At 36.8% G+C, this 19,561-nt stretch overlaps 1 protein-coding gene across 3 annotated transcripts in view; it reads right to left on the bottom strand.

The window, feature by feature from the left end:
• The window catches only part of COL21A1 (collagen type XXI alpha 1 chain), an 89,654-nt gene that overhangs the window by 57,324 nt on the left and 12,769 nt on the right, over positions 1–19,561 (bottom strand). For all 3 annotated transcript variants that reach the window (XM_059842708.1, XM_059842706.1, XM_059842707.1), the window contains exons 2-6: positions 9,429–9,548; positions 7,418–7,969; positions 2,758–2,926; positions 2,408–2,624; positions 917–1,090 (exon numbers count right to left, since the gene is read on the bottom strand). In XM_059842708.1, the coding sequence (XP_059698691.1) occupies positions 917–1,090; positions 2,408–2,624; positions 2,758–2,926; positions 7,418–7,969; positions 9,429–9,516 (1,200 nt within the window). In that variant the 5' untranslated portion in view covers positions 9,517–9,548. The remainder of the gene's footprint in view (positions 1–916; positions 1,091–2,407; positions 2,625–2,757; positions 2,927–7,417; positions 7,970–9,428; positions 9,549–19,561) is intronic.

The following is a 19,561-nucleotide window of genomic DNA, read 5'->3' as shown; positions in this document are numbered from 1 at the left end:
CCTTTAGAGGTCTGTCCATTCACTACAGTTAAAAATCAATTAAATATACAGAAATATTTTTAGGCTACTCACAATGATTTATATGCACAACCAATTAAACATACTGTAACAGAATTATTTAAATAAAAATAATCAGTATAAGAATTTTTTTTAAATAACAGAAATCACCATCCATATTCCCTGGGAACTGATCCAAAGTCATGCAGCATGAACTATACTGGATGCCAATGTCATTGAGGAAACAAGTTAATAACACAGGCAAGCCCAATCTCTTTCTTTTTACCCTAGCAGACCTTGGAAGATGCTTCTACACAGACCAGCTCATATTAGATGTAGGATTAGTAAATTCTGGTGAAGCATCTGAAGGCATCCTTAATGCTTAGTGTTTAGTATACAGTATAAATCTTAAGAAAGCATTTAATAAAAACACTGGCATTAGATAAATAAAAGCTTTTGCCATTCTGCTTTGTTGCTACATTCCAAAACAAAATGAAACCACTGTCAGTTTTTCTAGCATAAACTATTGTGACTGCAAAGCAAGGAGAAAGAAACTTAACCAAAATTTTCCTCTTTTACCAGCATCACCCATACATACACTGATGGAAGGACATCATGTGCAAATGTCAAGCAGAGGAAATTCCTTACTTTGAGACAGTGTTTCCCAAATTCAGGCAACCACATTGCATTGATTTTGTACTTGGAATCAGTGAGACCAGTTAAGCATCCATGACATAGGATAGATCATTTGTGCTAAGTCCCCCTGACCATTTTTATTCTCTCTTAAGTATTAAATTTTGCATACTAAATTTCAGTCTAGTCTAAGTTAGAAGAGTAAGCTAAAGAAAACAGAAGCCTCCAATGCAACGTTAACCTACAAGAGAAGTACTGAATTATTGTAGTTTTAGCATATGCCTACCTGTACCGTTTCCTCCTTTCCAGAATACTTTCCTATTTGGGTTAGGCCACTGATGTAAATACCTAAAACAGGATGTAATGGCTTTGTTTCAATTTCTTGGCCATCTATATACAAAGTTACAAAGTCTTCTGTTACTAATAGACGAATCTGATGCCAGCCTTCATCAAACAAAGTCTAAGAAAAATGAAGAAAACAGCATTGTTTAAAACAAAATGCCTTCAATTTAAATAGCAATAAAACTGCATTTCAACAATCAACCTGCTGTTAATGGTTGAGATGATCAAGGCTGCAGGTTTCACATACAAATAATTCTAAACTATAGAGTCAAATAAAGTATTGCCAAATAATATTGTAATAGAAAATATGACAATTGGTAATAATCAATCCCTATTTCAGAATTATTTTATAACTCACATAGATTTTTTTTTTTTTTAGTCTATGACCGTGAACAAGTTCAAGCCTGTATTTGTTAAAAATATGCAGCCAGAAGCCTATTTATCAGCACTGGTATAATGTCTCAAACACTTCAGATTATCAATTATGGTGAAAAAAAATTGGTAGGTGATAAATTATCATAAAAGTTTACTAAAGAAAAATGTTCATTAAGAGTGTATTGATATTTATACTGTGTTTAGAGACACACAGATCTAAAAAAGCCATGAAATTATTGTTCCCCATAATAGCAAGGCAAGCATGGAGAAAAAAAACCAAACAAAACACCAAAGTTGTGTTATCATGGTGAAGTTCATGGATACTTGGGACTGCATGATTAAGATTGATTTGCTTTTGCAGCTCCAAGATATAGATAAAAACAAACAGAGTATTGACTTGAAACTGAATTTTCTAATAGTTTCCAGTAAATCAAGTTTAACACAACTTCTTAAAATAATAAAAAATTATTTCACCTACTAATAATTATTAAAAGGTAGAGGAAATTTGGGGAAAAAAAGCAAAAAAAAATTCTCCATCCAGTAACAGAAGAATAAAATGCCTCTACCTAGAAAAAGCTTCATAGTTAAGACCTATTCCTTGGATAGGAGTCCTTCCTTCACTGAGGATTTATATTTAAAATTCCTTCAGCCTGATTTGGAGTAGGGATTTGAATGCAGGCCTCCACTTCCCAGAAAAGCTGAACCCACTTGGCCATGAAGTGCTCCAGCAGCAAATCTTTCCCAGTCTTTGCTGAAATAGCCCTCTCTGTTCACTTAAATAATACTCCCTGTAGCAGGAAGGGCAACCTACGTGGTGCAGATATTCCTGCTATAAAAGCAAGAATTGGGTCATTCAATCTCCACTCATCTGTCTCATCTGCAGCTAAGACAATCTTTCTTACAAGAGTGGAATACTCCACTGAAAACTACTGAAGAAAGACTGAAAGATAACCTTCAGATTGTACTAGAAAACAATAAAACTGGTTTGCTCAAAGAGGGGAATAGTGCAATAATGTGTACTTGAAGAAGTATTCCAGCATGATAGTGACATACTCCTTACCTTTACATGAGGTGCAGCAAATGTAATAACTTGTGTGCCATTTATTAAACTTGTTGTAGTGAATGATAATGTTTTCTCTTCTCCGTTAACAGTGACTGCTATCTGTGGTCTCTTATCTAGACTCAGGATTCTCCACAAATCCCATGTCTTTTTTACTTTAAATCTTTGAGTGGAAACAAACACATAGGATGGAGGGAGACCTTCTGGAAACACATTCCTAAATAAGGGAAAAGGGTAGAAAAAACAAGACAGTACTTGAAAATTCATATAAATCTGAAAATAAGCCTTTCTCATTTAAAGAAATAAAAAAATCTTATTGAATATAGAAGCATATTTTTAAAATTCAATACCTTGTTAATTCTGAGAGGTCAACACGTGCGGTTACTTCATAAGCTTTTGCATTAGTGGTTGATATTTGAATTCTCTTTTTAACTTTTTTCCTCACACCTAATCCTACAAGAATGTCAAATCCTTTTTCATCTCGAGCTGCCACTGGAATTCTTGTTGGACAAACAGATTCTGAAAAGTAATAAATGCAAGGACAGTCCAAAATATGACTTTAGATTTCCAGGAAGAGTAGCCTCCTACCCAACTAATTTTTTAATCAGCCTTTTAAGAAATAAAAATAAAACTGAGAACTGTCAGTTAAGTACAACATGAGAAAAGTGGTTTGCAGGATCCTCAGGAACTTAAAGCAAGAATATTAAGATGCCATCGTTTACTGCAATTACATTCACATACTATTTTGAATTGTCACTAATTGTAGTTAAAGAGTATTACAGTATCTGGCTAATAAAGATATTGAATTTCATCTCTAAAATTGCATGGTTCCAAAATTATAAAAAATTATAGATATTAATTTCCAAAATGCACTAACAATTTGAATTCAGCATCCTTCCCAACTATAAAATCAGTTTGAAAATGGAAAAGGTTAAAATTATTTCTGACTTTTATTTTCATTTTATTTAACTCAAAATGGACTCTGAGCTGTTTTGTCTGTTACACTGAAATCTGCTTGAAGTTATTCTCAATGGAAAAATAGAGTATGCAATATATTTTCTGTGACAACCTAAGTTTTCTCAAACAAAAAAAAAAAGAAAAATAAATAGGACAGTGAAACTTCATACTAAAACAAACATTAGGGTAACAAATCAATAAAAAAGAAAGATTTTGTTTTATTAAAGTTATGCTAAACTGTTCAAATATCATTATTTATTTCCCACTGTTTCTTCAGAAAAGCAGCAGTTCATAGACAGGGAAGAGGTTACGAATACATTCTATTGAAGGGGTGGAGAGTTCTCCTATCTCCATCTGGACCAGCCATGGGCTGAAGAACTCCTGTCTTTGTGCCAGGGAATTATCAGCTCAAAGGTCTAGACTGGCTTCTTTTCACAGTATGAGCAACACTGCATGACTTCCCTTTTTTAGGCAACCCCAGGGCAGTCAGAAGCTCCCCCATTCTGGTAGGGAAGGCAGGATATATATGCCCCAAGAAAATTCTGCTAATTTTCTGCACAACCTGTCTGTTGTGGGAAGGGACAGTCATGGGGATTGTCACAGTTACTTGGGCAGCAGCAAGGACCCACATAAACTCCCCTTAGTTTTCTTTTCCTCTCCACAGCAAAATGACACCTGATTTCCAAATTAAAAATAAATTATCCATCTGTTCTACAAGAAAGAGTTGCAAGAACTCTGCACACATTTTGGAAATTAAAATGTCTACATCCTGAATGCTTTCAAAGAAATGAAAATACAAAGCCCAACCAAACATTCCCTCTCATTCTTCTCAAAACACAGATTTAAGTCAACATACTTATGTTATTAAGTAAGAGTAATAGTATTTTTTTTCAGATTATTATTTCTTCAAGTGTGCATTGTTATCATGGAACTATTTTCTAAACTCATTTAGAGCAAAGCTGGATAATGGTCACATCACAATTAACAAGGGATTACAGATAATCACGTGTATACACTGACAAGTACAGGGTCTCCTATCAGCTAGAATATTAAAAATTTGGTGTAAAATAAAAAACTAAAGGCAGAAAAAGGAATACTTTATATAAGAGGGCCATTATTATGGATCAGGGCCAAAATAACTGTTCCAAACCAATACCAATCAACCAAATTAAGCATATGTAAAATTACACATTAGGAAACTATTTTTTCTTTTCAGTGGCACATTGGTAAATTACGTGAAAAATTCCCAGTCAGGTAGATCTTTTCTGGTTCTTCTGGATAATCTTGGGGTAGGACTATTTTGATAACTAATTGAGACTTTATACAGCATACAGAAATCAGTGGCAAAATTAAGAGCTGTCTTCCACAGGAAATGGGGTTGTATTTCCAGACCATAGTACCAGGGACTTCAACTCCCTAGCCTTCTCTGAAATCTTGTTGCCTTTTAGTGTTTTTACATAGTTTTCAGAAGCTTATTTTCCTTCCTTCCTTTTCATCCTTCCTAAAGCATGAAATAACTTTATGATGTTAAATCCTAGTAACTGGGACAAAGCAACTTTTCTCTGCATCCTCCAGACAAACTTCGAAGTTCTGCACTGGGTTTGCTTTCTAAATGCATTCCTGAGACACAATTTTTTTTTCTTTTGGTTTTTTTTTTTTTTTTTGCTTTAGGATATTGATAGTACAGGAACATTTGACTTTCAGAATAAATAATAAATATTAAATATTTGTTAAATATTTCATTCAGTTCTGGCTGACAGGCTCATGAAGTCTTTATTCCCCTGATGTACTCTAAAACAAACACTAGTCTCCAAAAGGCACACTAGACACCACCTGCAAGCCCGTTCCTAAGAGCAATACTTGCTCCAAGAAACACCAAACCTCAGTCTTCATTGTCCAGAAAGGAAATACTGCCCTTGTGGCCTTTTTGTTTGCATTTTTACTTCAGAATGGATTTTAAAACTCCATAGAGCAAAAGCTAGCATTTTTTTAGACATTTACAAAAGACCATGAAGAGACAGTTGCAAGATTTTCAGGCAGTTTCATGTGGTTGATCACAGCCAGACCATTGCTTCTTGGCTCTCGTGGAGAGAGAGCCAAGAACACTCTCCCTCAGTCAAAGTCAATCTTAACAACATGATAATCAGTAAATAAATAAATAAAATAATGCCCAACTTAGCTATAAAAATTCCAGATTATCATTCTTGGAGTTCACCTGGTAAAGACATTGTGGTTAGAAATGAAGCTGCCAAGTGGCTTTGATTGCTCTGCAAGAGAAGCATCTAAAAATGCTACCACAAGGGAAGTGCACAATGTAAGGGAAACGAAGCAAAAGCTCACTTCAAGTGAAAGAGTAAGTACACTTTGTATAAATAGTCAGCATTCACAGATTACTGCTGTAAATCATGTGAAATATGATGGATGAATTTTAAAGGATACTAGTTACCTTGATGCTGAAAGCTGAGAATCCATCTTGATTAAATATAATGGCATTTCTAAAACTTTAGTCAAAGAAAATATTGTGTTTATTTAGGGGAATTTCTCCCTGCATGAAGTTCTATTAAAGAATTTCGCTCCACTTAGCTGATTTAATTTTTGGACTGACCACCTTACTACATCAGCCAAAAGGAATTACTAGATGTTCATTTAATGTAGCAAGAAATAAACACTAATATCCTCAACAAAAGTATCACCATATTTTTTCAATGAAGTTTATACTCAAAGTGAGAGCAAACAAAATCTATTTTTCACTCTTACTAAGTACAGAAATATGATAAAACCAAAATATGACTTGCATCAATTCTTGATAATTAAACATGTACAAAATACCACTGACACACTAGAGTCTGAATGATACATTTTAGGAGCAATTTGCTATCTTTTTTATACATAAAAAATAATTATTTTACAAAATTTCAGAAAACTCAATGCAGTAATGCTGTTAAAAGAGTCACTTTACAATGTTGGTCTTGGCTAACTCTTCTATAAAATTCTTCTAAGAATCATAACTGCTTGCTACAACTCCAGACATCTATTCCATTCTCATGTGCTCCTACCTGGAGTGCTGTGTCCAGCTCTGAGGCCACAACACAAGAAGGATGTGGACCTGCTGGAGGAAGTCCAGAGGAAGCCACAAAGTTAATGAGAAGGCTGGAGCCTCTCTCCTGTGGAAAAAGGCTAAGAAAGTTGGGGTTGTTCAGCCAGGAGAAGAAAAGGGTGTGGGGACATCTTAGGGCAGCCTTCCAGTACCTAGAGGAGCCTTACAAGACACCCGGAGAGCGACTTTTCACAAGGGCGTGAAAAGTAGTGACAGGACAAGAGGGAATGGCTTTAAACTGAAGGATTGTAGGTTTGGATCAGATATTAGAGAGAAATTCTTTACAGTCAGGGTGTTAATGCATTGGAACAGGCTGCCGAGAGGAATTATGGATGCCTCATTCCTGGAAGTGTTCAAGGCCAGGTTGGATGGGGCTCAAAGCAACCTGATCTACTGAAAGGTGTCCCTGCCCATGGCAGGGGAGTTGGAACCAGGTGATCTTTAAGGTCCCCTATAATCCAAACCACCCCACGAGTCTATGACTTTTGCCAGGACTCTTTATTCTGGGTTTTTCAATACATCTAGAAGTTTGTATTCAGAAGAACTCTTGTTGTAATGCCAGGATGTCCTCTCACCTCCCTAGAAGAAATGCTGGATTGTGCGTGAATATCAGTTGCAACTAGGAAATCAGTAAAGTAAACTCTATATTCTTGCACTATGAGAATTGCTCAAATATTTTAGTGTTTTTAAACGTTATTAATGAAAAAAATTTGGACTTAGGGTAACAGAATACATATTGAAATTAAACACATACTGTGTTAAACCATCCTAACTTTCCCAAATATACCTCTCTGCTTGACAGAGAAAATAACATTTTGGGAGGAATTTCCAAAAAAGAAGATCATCATAAAGAACATCAAGTCCCTTAGTTTACATTAATCATGCATTCTGCTTGTAAAATTAAAAAATATATGTGCAGAACTACATTTTGCACACCTAAAATATTTTATACTCACCTTCACAAAGCTTCTGTTTTATAACTTCTTTAATTCTTGATATTGCAATATAGTCTTCAACATAAAATACATAAGTTGATGAAGGTTTATTGGCAATAGCTTTAAGTTCATTCTCCTCAATTTCTGAGCCAACACCAATTGCAAACAAAGTGATCTTATTTTTCCTTGCTTCTGCTGCTACATCTTTGACTTCATCTTGGGACTTTCCATCAGTGAGAACCACTGCTATTTTTGTTAAAAATCGTGAAGATTTTGCAAAAAGATGGTCAAAGGCAAACTGAATAGCTCTTCCTGTTCTTGTATTTCCTCCCAGATAGTGTATGGACTCCATTTCCCTGATGAGGTTCTCAGTGGATTCATGAGCTCCGAGGGGAATTTCAAGTACAGGATAATCACTGTACTGGACAACTCCAACTTGAATAAACTTTGGCCCTATGTCAAAATTTCTTGTAATATTGACAAGCCAACTTTTGATTATTTCAAAGTTTTCTGGGCCAACACTGTAAGAGCCGTCCAAGATAAAAACTAAATCTGCCGGAGCAGTTCGGCAACCTGAAAAAAAAAAATCAAGCAAATATTTTAAGGAACACTTTTGCTTTCTTCTTCCACAGTAAATGTTTTTCTTATCAATTAGTGTTTATATTAGGATCTATACTGACATATGCATTCCAGCTGAAAAAAAATAGCAGAGTTCATCAGGGCAAATTTGTGTAAGATTGTGTAAGCTACACAGATCCAACTTGGGACCTGAAAGCCACACCATTTTCTGGTTTTTACACTAGCTCCAGAAACAACTATGAAAAATTCTGGAATTCAGTTCCTTAGCTGGCAAATGCATTCTATTCAATAAACAGAGAGGAGTATATATTGGGTCTTTTCATATCTTATCTGCAGAGATGATGAACATAAAAACTCCTTTTTGTTAGCAAACCAAGCACGCTGCAGAGGAAGACTATAGCCGGAACACTCCAGAATCCTTTTACAAATACCTTTTAATTGACTTTGGACACTGCTACATGGCATTTATAGAACTAGAATTATAAAATCCTGAGTCTCAATTGAATGTTGTTGGTAGCATATTCTGATTTTCACAGATGAAAAGTATTCAGTGAATGAGCTCAACCTCCAGAATATGGAATCACATAAGCATTTACTACCTGTAACTGCCTGTAATGATGACTTAGGCATGGATTCAGCTCTCCTACCTGCAGTCATGAACTTAGTTTTTAGACTAAGTTGCCAACTACAGGCCATGGACAGACACAAGCATTTTCATAGCAAAGTCCTTCCATGCCACATGCCCATTCTCAGATGGAGGGTGTAACTTTCTAAAGGAGGGAATCACCTTCCATTGACTGTGAAAGAGGTTCTGATAACTGACACATGAGGTGCCAAGGACATGGCCAAAAGCAGGAGGGATTATTTTGATCTCACGGCACATGAGGCCATGAGGCTTACTGTCCTTTTGTTTTCTGAAAGTCTGCAACTCCACCACAGGAAGGAGAGCTTTGCATTACCCTGAAATCTGCCTATGGACACTTCTGATCAAGAAGTGTCAAGATGATCAAGACAAGATTTCACCTTCCTTGAAAGCAAGTGACCACAATCTGCTGGAGAAATGCTAACTGGATTTAGCTTCCTCTCACAGAACCCTTATTCTTCCTTATTTAGTTTCTCACATAACACTAAGCTATTCAGAACATGACTTCTGAAGCAATGAAAATACAAATACTCAAGACTCAATTTTAAATCAAGACTGGAGCTTAACAGTTCCATCTGCCACCTTGGGCATTTCCAAGACACAAATAAAGGCATTCCCCTCCTAATAAAGAAATAAAATATTTATGCTATTTTTATTTTATTTTTATATTATTGGATTTTCGCCAGGAAAATTGTATTGGAATAAAATCACCATCAACAGAAGGGTACATGTGAACACCAAAATGGATATGAAAAATTTGAGGCATGCTTTGAAGTTGCACTTATCTGAAATGCAAAAATTAAGACTTACTTGCTCTTGTTTCGCCATCTTCAGCTGAGATATAATCATGAAGTAGCAGAACTAACAGCATCTGAAAAAATGTTACAATCTGTGCCATGTGTATTTTATTCTCAAAGTCTTGATACAAAACTAAATGGGGAAAAATGAAAAGAAAGTACAGTGTTATTGTATCACCAAAAAAAATCCAAGCTTCTGCAGTTTAAAAACTGTGTCTGAGGAATATCTCTGAATCAAATCTGTAAGACCAGATGTGGCCACTCTTCAATGAACCATTGACTCAAAAAGTGTCAGTCATGTAAGCCCAAAACTGAGATTCTAAACTCAACAACATTCACCAGTCTTTCTACGGAAGCTCAGTTTTCACCAAGGTGTGTTTATGCACTTCTCCTGCTAGGAACATTCACAAGTAGGTTACGTTCCTAGTCACACTTGTCCAAACACTATCCCACTATCCCACTCTGTAGCCATTATCAAAAGACACTACCAAAAGATCCAAAATATGGCAAGTGTTTATGTATTACTGGTGGGGAGGTGCTACTTCCGTCTCAGCCCCACCCCTAGCCGCTTCAGGGAGTCTGGGACAGTTCCCACTCCTCTACCCCAGGACTGAGACTGACACCAGCAGTCAGGGTCTCAGCAAGCCCCAGCCCTTCCCCAGCAAAGCCAAGCCCTGCAGAGAGTGTATTGCAACATACAAGATTACATATATCTTCAACTTTTGATTTTTTTTCCTCTGTTTATGTCTCCTTTGCTTTCATGGTTTATGAAATATAACCCCATGTCAAGCAAACATGCAGTTTAACTCCCATATTGCCATTAAACTATTATTTGACTAATTTAACTAAGAAAGATTTATTCATTATGTTTAATGAAAAAAAAGGTATCATACTGGTAAAAGATACATTTTTGGTGTACTGTATTAGAGATCCATTAATTTCAAGACTGTGAAAGAAAGTGTACTGAATCTCTTTTGTATTCTCTCATTTCATCCTTCAATGTAAAATGCAATTTTCAGGGTAAATTCATTTCACTGCAGAGCAGTCAACTTCTAGGAAATTCTACTCCCACCTAATGTAATTCCCCAAAGTTAATAAAGCAAGACCATAATTATTCTGTTATTAAATCTCTCCTTCAGATTACAGATAATTGCAAGGTAGAGCCATATTTTGTTATTCATATTACCCTGTGTCAGAATGGGTAAGAAATAAGACACATCTTGGAGTCTATAGGATAGGACATTAGATCCAAAACTTTTCCAGTTCTGCTACAGAAATACTGGGATATCACCTTCATTCAAACAGATTAAATGGCAGGTTTTTATTCCAGCTATTTGAAAAAGGATCTATTTTAAACTATGAAATTGTGCATAAGTATTAGGCTTGTAATACATTAAAAAATATTACCATAGTAGAGGTAGACAATTTACAGATTATTTGGTTTGTTGGTAGTTTGTACAACTGATCATTCTAAAGTCTCTTGCAGCCTTTTCCATGACAAGGTTTTAAGTATAAACCAAAATAAATGTTTAGTAGGCCAAAATGGACCTATTAACAGAAAACAAAATCAAAAGGATAAAACCAGAGCTTAAGCAACCAGATAATGAGGATTCCAATGTTCAGTTTACTAGAAAGAAAATAATATTATAGCACTGCACTTTTAACAGTCAAAAGAGATGCCAGACCAACAACTCCAGAGACCAAGCTGCTGTATCTTGTCAACACAGCAGCTATTGAACAGACAATAAAAGTGTATGTGAAACTTACAGAAACACCACACAATCCAGGAATTAATATTTTAAATAAAACTTTTGACCTCTGTCTTTTTCCAAATTTTCCCTAGTGATTCGTTTGTGGTTTTACCCAACATAACCAGGAAAATACAGAGAACTGCTTTCCCACTTCTCAGTTATACCAAACCATTTTTAACATATGGAAGTTGATGTAGGAAAAATTCATACAGGGTTACTAAATAAATACACAGATGTTGCATCCAGCTCAAGTAAAGGGTGGCAGCCTGAGAGAATATTAGTGGAGAAGTAGCACATATGTTACTATATTTTTCAAGGCATCCTCATAGTTGTTTACTTTTTCCACTTTAAAAGGACAGAGCCCAGCAACCAACCCCAGGCTTTGTAACTCTGGTGATGCATAGGGTGGCAGGAGCAAACCTTTGGCTATCTCCCAGCTCCACCAAATTGTTTCAATTAAAGCCCCAAGATTTAATGACGTATTAACTGAGACAGGATACTAGGTTGGGTGGATCTTTAGTGTGACTCATTATGGCCATTCTTTCCACTGTATGCTTTTTATCTTGGTATTTTATATGCCAGCTTGATAGCAAAAGGGATGTTAGAGTGAGTGGAAACAGTCCTCTAAGGAAAATTGCCTATCTCAGACAAAGGGAAAATAAAGAGCTTATGTAAAGGCTTCTGCTCTGAGCTCCCAAAATGAGGGGCTGTAGAGCACACACAATATATCTGAGTGATTCAAATCAAGACTCAGGCAAATATCTCTGCATCTGAGTGTACACAACAGATAAGGTCCTAGCAGTGCTACTTAACATCACAGCCTTGAACCAATGGGGTAGTAGTGTTAAGACCCGGTTCTCCAGAGTAGGGTTCACAAAGTATTATTTCTGTCTTCACCAAAGGCAGAAGAGAAAGGTGGTACAATAAAACCTGGCTGCATCAGCCATACTCTATGAGAGCATGGTCAGAGACAGGTGATAGCCTCACCCATGCACATTCACTGTTTGTTGTGCACAGGAGGAAAACTCAATGAAGTTTGGAAACCAGTGACACAGCAACTCACCCACGTGCTGTCATTGTAGGCAGCCTTAACCAACTGGACAGTTTCTGCAACTTATTTCTTGCTTTCTTCTGGGCAGTGCAATTTTGCTGTGCAGCAGCATTTGCACCAACGGGGCCAATGAAATCTGCTGACTGGGAAGGGAATGGAACTCAGTTTCCTATACAGTGGAAATATGGTACAGCCATTACTGAAACCAACAGCCTCTACTTGATTTTCCAACTAATTCAAGACTGTCAGTGTGTTACAGATGCAAAGGCATGCAATTCCCAGAACAGCTTTCCTGTACAGAAGCGCACAGAGGTTCAAATGACATCTCTTCTGCATGCACAGCAGAATAATTTCACATCAAATTTAAGTTTTCAGTAGAAAATTTATGCATCTATAAGCAGGTCAGGCAGTATTTACACCTTGCATTTTTGATGTGCTTTCGGCATCTCAAAGGGCAGTTAACTGAGGTAGTCTTTTCACGGCAATTTTTCCAGTGCCCAAATATAGAATTTTTATTCTTTTCATGAATACTCTCTGAGGAAACTTTCCATTTAGAGCAATTTGGAATCTTACAGAATCAAAAATATTTGCTTTTCAGTGCAGTTTTGTCACTATTCAAATTCATAGAGAGAGATTTCTTCTCTCCAAAATTTTCTGGCTTCTCTGCTGCATGAAGATTTCTTGCTGAAGAACTACTCTGAAAGGAAGAGTTTCTTCCTTCACTTCTTCCCACTGCTAGTTTCCTGCCTAAGAAGATAATCAGAAAGGGTATGGTTTTAACCTTTTTCAGCATTCTGAGAAAATAACCAGACTAAAGGTTATATATATTAGCTAGCTTTCCAAGAATAAGTTAACACTTCTCTCATATTGCATCACTGCATAAACCTCTCATAGTTCAACTAGAGATCATTAAGTTTGGTGTACAAAGGGCCAAGTATGAAGACATTACAACAATAATGACTGAAAGGACATTCAGAAGATTCTTTGCATTTTCAAAATTTACTCAATACTACGGGAACTGAGCAGCAAGAAAAAGGAACCCTGAAAATCCTGATTATTATGCATCAAGTAATGTGGAAAAGTAATGCAATATTTCATCACCACGTGTTTATATGTGCTCCCTTCATTTTCAGAATTAATGACATTTGCAAATAAAATGTTAGGGCAATTTACATTTAGCTATTTATGTCTATCTCTACCTAATAATACCAGTGCTATGCATTCAAAAAGTCTATGAGGCTAAGTCAGTTTCTTTCATCAAGTAATTCATGTGAATCTGTGTTTATTTCCACTTGCATTTCAGTCCCATTCTGCATTCATGTTTTCCACATAATGTTCCTATTCATTTGTTTTTCTTGGTGGGCACAACTGATGAGGTTGTTATACTTGCAGACATTTAAAATAACAGCATTTCCTGGGAAGGGTGAGGCTGTAAAGATATGATTAATTTAAGCTTGGTTTGCACCTACATACATGTACATAAATGCAAAATTGCCTATAAATAGATAAAATCTCCAAAAGTGACAAGTACATCAGTATCCTTCATACCACTCTTCCTATTTCCATGTTGCAATAAAAGATTTTGGCATCATCAGTAGTATAACTACATTCATGCCAGGAGTTTTCTACAACATTAAATATATGACTAAGGATGTGCTTTTATTAAGAGGGGTCAAGAAGGAAAATTATGTGTTTAAGTTAGACATATTATGAATTTTCTTTTTGCTTTTTTCTAAGTATTAGTGCAACAAGAATAAAAAGCCATTATAAAATGGTTCAATTCTGCCTAATTCTTGGCTGTACTAAGTCTATATATGAATACATGGCAATATAAAGTACACTTAGTGCACAGTTTCAGATATTTTATTTCCTAACCCTGAAATCAAGCAGAAAACAATGCCTGGACTACCTTGAAAAGAAAAGCCCAATGCAGGCATTGCTTGGGCCACCTGACCCATTTCCACTACCTTTGCTATCTCTCTTTTTACAACAGCAAGAAATGTTGAGGGGTGTAGTTCTGTTTGCTTTCCCTCTACGAATCTAAAGCCTATCTGGCAGACAGGCTAAAAACAGAGATCTCCTAAAGGAGCTGGAGAAACACATGGAAAATTGAGAAGGGATGCAGACAAAGACCTCTGGCTCAAGTCCACAGCTGCAGCAATGAGAGCTGTGCAGAGTGAATGGCAAAGAAGCTGAGTCAGCTGAAAATGGATGTCCAAACATGTGAAGAACATGAATGAATATTGAAGACCTCAGAGAAACAGTAACATCACATCTCATCTCCATTTTCAGAAATCAATCTCACCTGCCTCTGCACGTACATCTGCTGTCCCTCAAGTACACATCAGCATGGTCTGTTTTGCTGTTCAAATGTTATATTATATTTCTCCCTCAAAACAGTTTTGAGGGAGAAATATAACAAAATGTCTGATATTTCAATTATTTATGCCACAGATACAATTTAAATCTCTCATTAAAAATTGTTGACTTAACAGTCAACTGTTAAAACCACTGCCAAAACTACTGATAGAACAAACGACTTCAATCTTCATTCCAGAAGACATTTCAGGGATAGGTAAGAAAAAATTCAGTGCACCAGTAGTTTAAATGCAATCGTTCTCCAACATGATTACAATTTCTATTATTAGAGGTATTCAATACAAACAAGATAAACTCACAGGAATTGGCACTACATGCTAAGATTACACTTCATATTTGTAGCTTTGATGCATATATGATGCATAAAGTATTATGCAGATTATATAAAGGTGCAGAGAGGATTAAGAATTCATCATCTTCTCAGCAGATTTTGAAAAGAAGGCTTTGTATAAATTTTATAAAGGCTTTACACCAAGTTCCATGCTAGACATTGAAGACTAAAGCAAGCAGTTAACACATATTATAACCCAAGTAAGACTACACATAGTTTTGAAAGCAAATAATGCTCTTAAATGAGATGGGCTGACTGTTTATTTTTCATATGATTCAGTAAAGCACACAAACCCACATGTTCCTCCAGTCTACAGCAGAGACAGTTTGGATTCATGCTCCAACATCTGAAGTCACAGAAGACTTGTATTTTTAAATCTAATTTATTCTGGCACTTTGTACTTTGTTGGATTTATTCCCACTCTGAGAAGATGCTGTGCCAGGACCTGGAAATTGGGTATTATGGGTTAAAGAAAAAGGAGCTTACCACAGCATTTGAGCTACTGGACTGATACACAACTGACTGGGAAACACTATAGAATGGGCAACTTAAGGAAGTATCCACACTTGGCAGCTCAGATTTCTGGCTGCAACAAAAGAATTTGAAGTCTCCCTGGAAACCATGATTTAATCCTGTCTGTGAAAGGCCTGTGCTGTTACTTCTCTCTTATCAAGCATCTTGAGATTCCACAGAACTTTCCCTCCTTGGATGGACCCAAGAAAAACAAAACAGCTAATCACAGGATAAAATCTGACACTCAAATGGTACAGTTGAAATTAAACTTGCATATGATAATAGGAGTCTGCATGAGAAATGTTGCAACTGACTCCTAGAGGAAATCTCAAAGTTCAACATGTATAAGTAACTATGTTACCAAACAGGGAAAGAGAAAAAAATTAATGCAAATAACAACCTGGTGCAATAGTTTGGGAGAACATTCTGTTTGCATTAAGAAATTTAGAGTTCAATTGGGCCATTGACAAGAGAAACAGTCACTGGGGCAAATAATGAAATAACTAGAAACTATATCAAGTAATTATACATAATTTCATAAAATTATATATCATTTAGCAGTGAAACCACTACAGAAATCAGTTTAAGTCTAAGAGAAAAGTACAACAATATCTAACAATGAGTGTTGATAAAAAGAGTCATAAAGGCAATGTAAAAATGGAAACAATCCAAGTAAGAATTCCTAATGCAATTAAAAGACTACTTTTGGATCATGCCCATTTGACAAGAGGTACACAGAATTGCTCATGAGTTACTGCTGTGGTCTCAAAGTCCTCAGAAAAGCAAGACTGCTGCGGACCTAAACATTGTCAGTGCTACCAGATTCAATTAGGTTGTCATATATGAGACACACATTTCTGCTAATAGCTCCTCACCCACTTCACTTCTTTTCCCATTACATTTTTTTTTCCATCTTTTTGTTTTAGTTCTACACTTTTAAGAAGGGAGGGTAGGGTTGGCTTAGCTAAGATGTTATTTGCAATGTGATGACTGCAATATTTGCCATGAAAACAAGAGAGAAGCAGCGAGAAATACATAAAAGGGGATTTAAAATAAGCTTACTGTGTAAAGAAAAGAATAAGTCTGCAGGTTTTGCTTGCCTCCTGCAAGGACCAGAATCAGAAATAGAAATTATATATTTTTCAGTTTTCTTATCTTTTTCTTCTACTCCTTTCTCCTATTCATCCTCCAAACAGCTTCGGATTCCAGCAGCAAGCCCAATATGAAATTCATTGTCTTTTTCCACAAATTATACTTTACGCTGTTATTTGTTTTAGTATAAGTAATGTCCAAGGCTGGAGAGGATAGGAATAATGCTGTGGATGCCTGCTTTAGCCTAAGGCATCAAAACTTCCTTTGAAAGCCTAGTCCTTTGCAATTCTTTAACTGTGCTCTCCCTTTTCCCATAATTTCTGGAAAAAAGTCAGTTAAAAGCAAATCAGACTAATTAAAAAAAAATAAATCCATAGCCACAGGAAAGGATGATTAAACTATCTGTTCAAGCTTCAAAACCCAATGTCATTGTTTTACACTATAGAATGAATGGATGTTTATTCAATTTAATGTAGTATTTTAGACAATATATAAAGGTACCATGAAGTAGACTGCCCTTTAAACATTTGATTATATGTAAGTATTTTAACAATATACAAACTCAGTGACATCAATCCAGAAAGAATCATTTAAGATGAATAGATAAAAAGGATTTTAGGTTTTCCAATTCTATTGTTTTTAAATTATACGATTCTATTTACTTAGTCTTGTTTTCACTGAAAATATTGACAATTCACTCAAAGGAGGTTGTAATGGTGGAAGAAATGAAAATAATAGAAATTCTAGAGGAATTTAGGACATGAACTAGTAAAACTTTGAAAGAACTACAGTTGTATTCAGTGGAGCTAAATCAAACCCTTAAGATTTTAAACAGTTTTTTTGAGTGAAGAAAAAAGAACTTCAGCACATGCATACTCAAAGGGGGAAACAAACATTTTTTGTTTCAAGTATATCCAAAATTTATTACTTTGAGAAATACTCACATTTCCAAAAAAGTATGATCCCAAGCAAAAATTAAAACCATGCAGAACTTCTACACCCAGCTGCTTTACACCTGCAAAAAGACTAAAGATATTCCAGCAAGTAATCCAGCTCACTTTCTTTGAACTGTAATGACTCTTACAGCCTATGGAGACAATTATTTCTATTACTTTTATAAAGCATAAAATTTCTTCCTAGCCCTATGATACGATTTCATTCACTCCACCAAGCAACTAAGGACAAAGTAGCTGCAGAGTTGAACAACAAATAAATGGACAAGCTGAATCCAGAAAGTTTTGCAAAGATGCAGGATGAGGAGCAGTATACAACCCCTCTCTCTCAGTATTCTTCCTGTAGAAGATTCCTGTGTATTTCTCTGCTTTCACCTTAATAAAGATAAAAAGCATTAAGAAAAAATATGAAGTAAGCCAGGAGATACCATACAAAGTTCTCCCTGGATGTTGTAAACCACTTTCTCACATAGAAAAACACCAATATTTCCCAATGTCCCAGGCAGACATCTCAACATGGAGCTGTTTTTTATTTTAGCATACTTGTTAATGTAAGATCCCAGATTAATTCCCTATTTCTACTTAAAAGCCTTGTACTTCTGTGGTGGGGTGACTCCAGCTGGAGGCCAGGTGCCCAGCAAAGCTGCTCTATCACTCCCCACCCCAGCTGGAAGGAAGCAAGAAAATACAACAAGGGACTCATGGGCTGAGATGAGGTCAGGGGGAGATCCCTACCAGTTGCCATCACAATCAAAACAGACTCTACTAGGGGAAAAATTATTTTAATTTATCACTAATCAAAGTAGGATCACAAGAAATAAAAGCATCTCTTAAAAACACCTTCCCCATAGCCCTTCCTTCTTTCCAGCCTCAACTTTAGTCACAAATTCTCTACTCCCTTCTCCCAGCAGCACAGGGAGATGGGGAATGGGTGTTGCAATCAGTTCATCACACGTTTTCTCTGTTGCTCTTCAGGGGAAGATTCCCATGCTCTGGCACAGGGTCCCTCCCATGGGATACAGTGCTCCATAAAGTCCTCAAAGTTAAGTCCTTTGCACATGATAAAATTCTTCATTAACTGCTCCAGTGTGTGTCCCTTGGGGGGGGTCACAAGTCCTGCCAGGAGCTTGGTCCAGCACAGGCTTCCCACAGGGTCACAGACCAGGCATCCATCTGCTCTAGAGCAGAGTCCTCCACTGGACTGTGGAGATCCTCCCACTGGAAGGTGGATCTCTGCACCCCCATCCTCCATGGGCTGCAGGGCCTCACTATGGTTTTTGCCACAGGCTACAAGGGAATCTTTGCTCTGCCACCTGGAGCACCTCGTGCCCCTCCTGCACTGACCCTGGTGTCTGCAGAGCTGTTCCCCTCATATGTCCTCACTCCTCTCTCTGGCTGCAGTTGCCATTGCACAGGTTTTTTCCTTCTTCTTATCGAAATTATCTCAGAGGCACTACCACCATCAGTGATGGGCTCAGCCTTGGCCAATAGCAACTGCAGACCCACCTTGGAGCCAGCTGGCATTGATCCATAGACACAGGAGAAGCTTCTAGCAGCTTCTCAGAGAAGCCACCACAGAACCCCCACCAATATCAAAACCTGGCCACACAAACCCAATACAACTTCACACATCCAAACATTCTGCTCTTTTTTGTCCCAGTCTTGGAGCAACAGTGCATACTGAGGTGATTATCTATGGAATAGTAAGACAAAAAAAAAAAAAAAAACATTGCCGAAGTAACCTACATAGAATAAACTGATGAAAATTATTCTGGATGATTCAGGAAGTGCTGATTTTTAGATATCCCTCAGTGTCTGCTAGTAAACCTGTCTCTGATTATTTAAATAATGGCCTTTAAGAAAGTAATTTAGCTCCTTGTGGGAGTGTCAGCATTGCTACATGTCACTGAGAGAGAACCTAGAGGAAGGGCAGATGCCTGAAGGACTCTGGAGGACTCTTGGGGTACAGGGAGTGAGGGTGCAGAAGCTGAATGCAGTCCTGGTCGGTACTGTCTTGGGGCTGGGGGAGTTCAAGTGGGAGTGCAACCCTAAATCTCCAGGATGTTGTGAGGAGAA

This window comes from Haemorhous mexicanus, chromosome 3 (genome assembly GCF_027477595.1).
Source record: "Haemorhous mexicanus isolate bHaeMex1 chromosome 3, bHaeMex1.pri, whole genome shotgun sequence".
In the NCBI taxonomy this organism is placed as follows: Eukaryota; Metazoa; Chordata; class Aves; order Passeriformes; family Fringillidae; genus Haemorhous; species Haemorhous mexicanus.
The sequence above is the reverse complement of the archived record's forward strand: the minus strand, read 5'-3'. Positions and strand labels throughout refer to the sequence as shown.